Here is a 4,703-nt window from a genome sequence, read left to right as displayed (position 1 = left end):
GAAAATATTAAGATTCGTTTTGTATTATTAGCTTTAATATAAACGTGCGGTAAGTTAATAATGGCTTAAATGAACGACTAGTTAAGCCCTATTAAATAACCACGAGACTTCTCCGTTGTTAAAGCCTTTAATGCGGATTCCGTAGTCGGATAAATTCCGCTTTCAGAACTCTCACGTCCGTATCATTGATTTCTTTTCCACAGAGAAAAAAAAAAAAAATAAAATATTGAAGAAAACAAAAAAAGTCCTATATATATATATATATATATATATATATATATATATATATATATATATATATATATATATATATATATATTGTGAATTGCCACCCTTTCTCCATCCGGCAGATATTGTTGCTATTATCCTGATACTTTTCTAAGGGCTATAGAAAAATATACATAGATTGTACAAGTTATCTATAAGAATTTATGTTTCAGGTTTTGACTGCAAATTTCACGTCCATAACGCTGAAACTGCGTCATGCTAATCTTTGAAATACTTGCTTTTTGTACAACGTAGTGATGGTAGTTTTTCAAACACTGCAATTTTTTAACTGTTTTTGTGAATGTTTGTTGAATAGTGATATAAATGTGTGCTCCTCATCTTCATTTTTTGATTGTAATGTTTAATTTAATGTTTCATGTTTCATTTAATGTAGTTTTATTTATTTATTTAGTTATTTTATTATTATTATTATTATTATTATTATTATTATTATTATTATTATTTATTTTTTTTTATTTATTTATTTTTTTATATATATAAAGAGATATATATATTTGGCAGTATATATTTGGCAGAACTGAGTTAAGTGCATTGGTCGGGCCCTCTGCAACCGCCCAAGTTTATCATGTGCCCCCTGGGAAAATTAATTGCCCAACCCTGCATTATAACCATACCTTGGTTCATTTGCCCCTAGCAGGGTAGATATTTTTGGTCTTCCATTTCATGCCTAAGCTTGATCAAAATCATTAAATGTTTTACATCTCTGTGTCACTATCACACTTTTTTCTTTGTCCTTTTGTTCTGCTGGATAAAACTACAATGTCCAGTGTAACTGAAGCTCTGAATTTATCATTTTTACAAATAAATGGTCAAGACTTTATTAGGCGTAATTTACCGAACAAACTAATTCCAACTTTGTTGACCCAAAATATATTGCAAAATCATTTTTTTTTCCCCTCAAGGCCAGTATTAAGAACCATGTATGTTTCTTTTTATATACCGCTGAGGAAATACACTTTACCCACCCTCTGAACTTTTTAGACATAGATTAAGTATTCACAATAATTGCACATGAATAATTGCACTGAACCAACATAATCTCTATTTCTTTTTTTATTTGTTTGTTTGTTTGTTTTGCTTAAACACCACAGCCTTTTGGACTGACATATGCGTGGTTTACAATTAGAGTTATTTTGACTTATCAGTTCTCTAAAAAGGATATAACTTTGGTATAATAATGGGAAACACACATTTTCTGCTTTAACTAAATATTTTCATTTTGAGGAAATTCTATGTCCATGAGTGTAAGGGTCTTAAAACAAAATCATTGTTTTCTTGTTTTATTGTATTGTAAATGTAAAGATTAGAAGACAAATATTTAGTTAATTTAAGAAATTTAAATTATTAGAAGACCCTGTTGTATTTTTACCTTCCCTTTCATAGTGCTGTTCTGTTCTTTAGGACATTAATTATGGTTTTGTATTGTCTTTTCCTTGTTATGTTTACAACACACAGGAATTGCGTTTTACAGCTAAATAAGTTTGACAGAATATAATAACAATAACAACCTGAGTATTCCAATAATTTAACATCATAAAAATAGGCAGTGACTTGCACTGCTATGTTGTTTATTTTGTTATGTTGTTTATTTAACCAGTGAAAGTAATAATGTTTAGAGACAGTGAGCCATGGAAAAAGGAAACTGAACTATACCTTGTATTCATTTATTATTTGCATAACGAATAAAATATTTATTTATTTTTTATGTTAACATATTTTGTCTCTATTTAATTATTCTTTCATTTATTCATTCCTTTACATATTTGATAAATGCATTTTTTTTTTTTTTTATAAATACTTTATTCAACAATTGCACAATTTACAGGAATGTTAATCTCCATTATAAAAATAACAAAATGTGCATTTTCCTTGATAAATGCATTTTGTTCCTTCCGGAACAACACAAATGATGCAATGTTGCAGAGCTCCGCCTTCGTGTGTTTCCACTAGGTCCTGTAAGTGAATATAAAGCCCTTCTCCCACGCCTTTAGATTTCATAATTGTCGTTCTACGTAACGGAAGACTGAAAAAGCGTGAACATGTCTGGAAGAGGTAAAGGCGGCAAGGGACTCGGAAAAGGAGGCGCTAAACGTCACCGTAAAGTTTTGCGTGATAATATCCAGGGAATCACCAAACCCGCCATCCGTCGTCTCGCTCGCCGTGGTGGTGTCAAGCGTATCTCCGGTCTGATCTATGAGGAGACTCGCGGTGTGTTGAAGGTGTTTTTGGAGAACGTGATCCGCGATGCCGTTACCTACACTGAGCACGCCAAGAGAAAGACCGTCACCGCCATGGACGTCGTGTACGCTCTGAAACGACAGGGACGCACCCTGTACGGTTTTGGAGGTTAAACAAATGCGTGCTAGCAAACAAACCCAACGGCTCTTTTAAGAGCCACCCGCATTTTCAGAAAAAGAACCTTTCGGGAAGATTTTTATGAACTACATAATATCAAGACTACACAAATAATGTTTTGTGGTAACTCTATTATTGAATTTGTTTCAGATGCTTTCAACACAAAACAATTTAGTCGTGAGTTTGGTATTGATTTTTTTTTTCTTTTTTTTTTGTTTTCTTTAAAATTAATTCTACGTGCGTTACAGTTTTTTTTTTAAGCTTTCACGGTTGTTACAATTACTCGCTGATCACTGAAGAAACCGTACGTTTTAACTGTTGTTGTGAAACACCGTGAAAACTGAACAAAATCGTTTTACACGCACCAGAACTATGAATGTCAATAAAGAAGAATGTGCCAAATATTGATATTTTACTGTGTGAAAGCAGTAGAATAGTCCAACGCTAACCTTCTGAATTCACATCTTGCCATTCAGTTTACGCGAATGCTTTCAGGTTAAGTAAAGGTTCTCATATTTAATCTACACAAACTAATACAAGAATAAAGCGATACAACACCAACAAATTATGAAATTAGCACACATCCACACAAATACACAATTAAATTGTCATAAAAAAAATGTTTTTTTTGTTATTTATTTTTTTTTTAATTAGCTTTAAGCTATAACTGATTATTACAAAGACATCGAGCGGGAAAACAAGCATGTGGGGGAGGTGTCTGACGGTTAGGTTGAGACAAAGTGAAAAAATTCAAATTTCCAAGGCTATGATTGGTGGATGTGTCTTTAACAACCTGACCAATGAAATAGGTTTCCTTTGTTGTTTGCTCGAAAACACCCAATCAGAGAAAGCTAATCCAGCCCTCTATAATTAGCATGAGCTTTCAATAAATACCCAGTACAAGCTTCCAATCCTTCATTGTGTTGTTCACTATTACGAGCTAACATGCCTGATCCAGCGAAGACTGCGCCCAAGAAGGGCTCAAAGAAGGCCGTCACCAAGACCGCCGGCAAAGGAGGAAAGAAGCGCAAGAGGTCCAGGAAGGAGAGCTATGCTATCTACGTCTACAAAGTGCTGAAGCAGGTTCATCCTGATACTGGTATTTCTTCTAAGGCGATGGGAATCATGAATTCTTTCGTCAACGACATCTTCGAGCGCATCGCCGGTGAAGCTTCTCGTCTTGCTCACTACAACAAGCGCTCCACCATCACATCCAGAGAGATCCAGACCGCCGTGCGTCTGCTGCTGCCCGGTGAGCTGGCCAAACACGCCGTGTCTGAGGGCACAAAGGCCGTGACGAAGTACACCAGCTCCAAGTAAAAAAAAGAAATCATCTGACTTAACCCCAAAGGCTCTTTTAAGGGCCACCCATGTTTTCGGTTAAAGAGTTTTCCTGCTTTTTTTTCTGTTATTATACAAAATTGATATTAGATGGTGGGACAGTCTTACAGATCTGAAATCAGGATGGTGTTTTTGTGGGTGGTTTAAGTAGCAGGCTATGGATGAATTTGACTGCATTTTTGTAATTCTGAGATTACAACTCACAATTCTATTAAGGAAAAACTACTTGTTCTCTCTTTTCTTCTCAGCTGAGTTTATATCCCACACTTCTAGCTTTTTTTTCCCTCAGAATTAACAAACTCAGTATTTTCGAGTTATAAAGTCTGAGTTACGAGATATAAACTTAAGACAGAAAAAAAGCCAGAACTGTGAGATTAAATAAATGTGACGTAAAATGTTAATAGTAATTGGTTTAACCTTCTGGTTGTGTTTGGATTCCTGTCACACTTGTGGTGTTCCCTGTCAAAAATAAGTGGACTCCAAACAACTGCTTATAAAATATTATCACCAAATATTGGATTCATTCTTTTTGTCAACTTGTTTTCTTTCATTTAGGACTGGTTTTGTGTTTCTATTTGCGTCTGATTAATCGTAGGCCTCATTTATCTGAGAGTAGAAATCTTGTCTGGAGTCCGGTCATTTTTGACCGGGAACACAAGTGTAACTTTGTGTAATTTTGTACGGTTTTGCCTACTTTCAGATAAATGAGACCTACGATT

At 34.4% G+C, this 4,703-nt stretch overlaps 2 protein-coding genes across 2 annotated transcripts; both read left to right on the top strand.

Moving 5' to 3' along the window:
* Window positions 1-2,317: 2,317 nt before the first annotated feature.
* Window positions 2,318-2,823, top strand: LOC127156634 (histone H4). Its single transcript, XM_051099585.1, has one exon. It carries the CDS (start codon window positions 2,328-2,330, stop codon window positions 2,637-2,639), a length of 312 nt encoding a protein of 103 aa, XP_050955542.1. The 5' UTR covers window positions 2,318-2,327; the 3' UTR covers window positions 2,640-2,823.
* A 535-nt stretch (window positions 2,824-3,358) lies between these two features.
* LOC127156612 (histone H2B-like) lies at window positions 3,359-4,703 on the top strand. The gene has a single exon (XM_051099565.1). It carries the CDS (start codon window positions 3,589-3,591, stop codon window positions 3,961-3,963), a length of 375 nt encoding a protein of 124 aa, XP_050955522.1. The 5' UTR covers window positions 3,359-3,588; the 3' UTR covers window positions 3,964-4,703.

The sequence above is a fragment of the Labeo rohita genome, chromosome 25 (assembly GCF_022985175.1).
Source record: "Labeo rohita strain BAU-BD-2019 chromosome 25, IGBB_LRoh.1.0, whole genome shotgun sequence".
Classification (NCBI taxonomy): Eukaryota; Metazoa; Chordata; class Actinopteri; order Cypriniformes; family Cyprinidae; genus Labeo; species Labeo rohita.
Note: the sequence above shows the minus strand (reverse complement) of the source record. Positions and strands in the feature narration are given on the sequence as shown.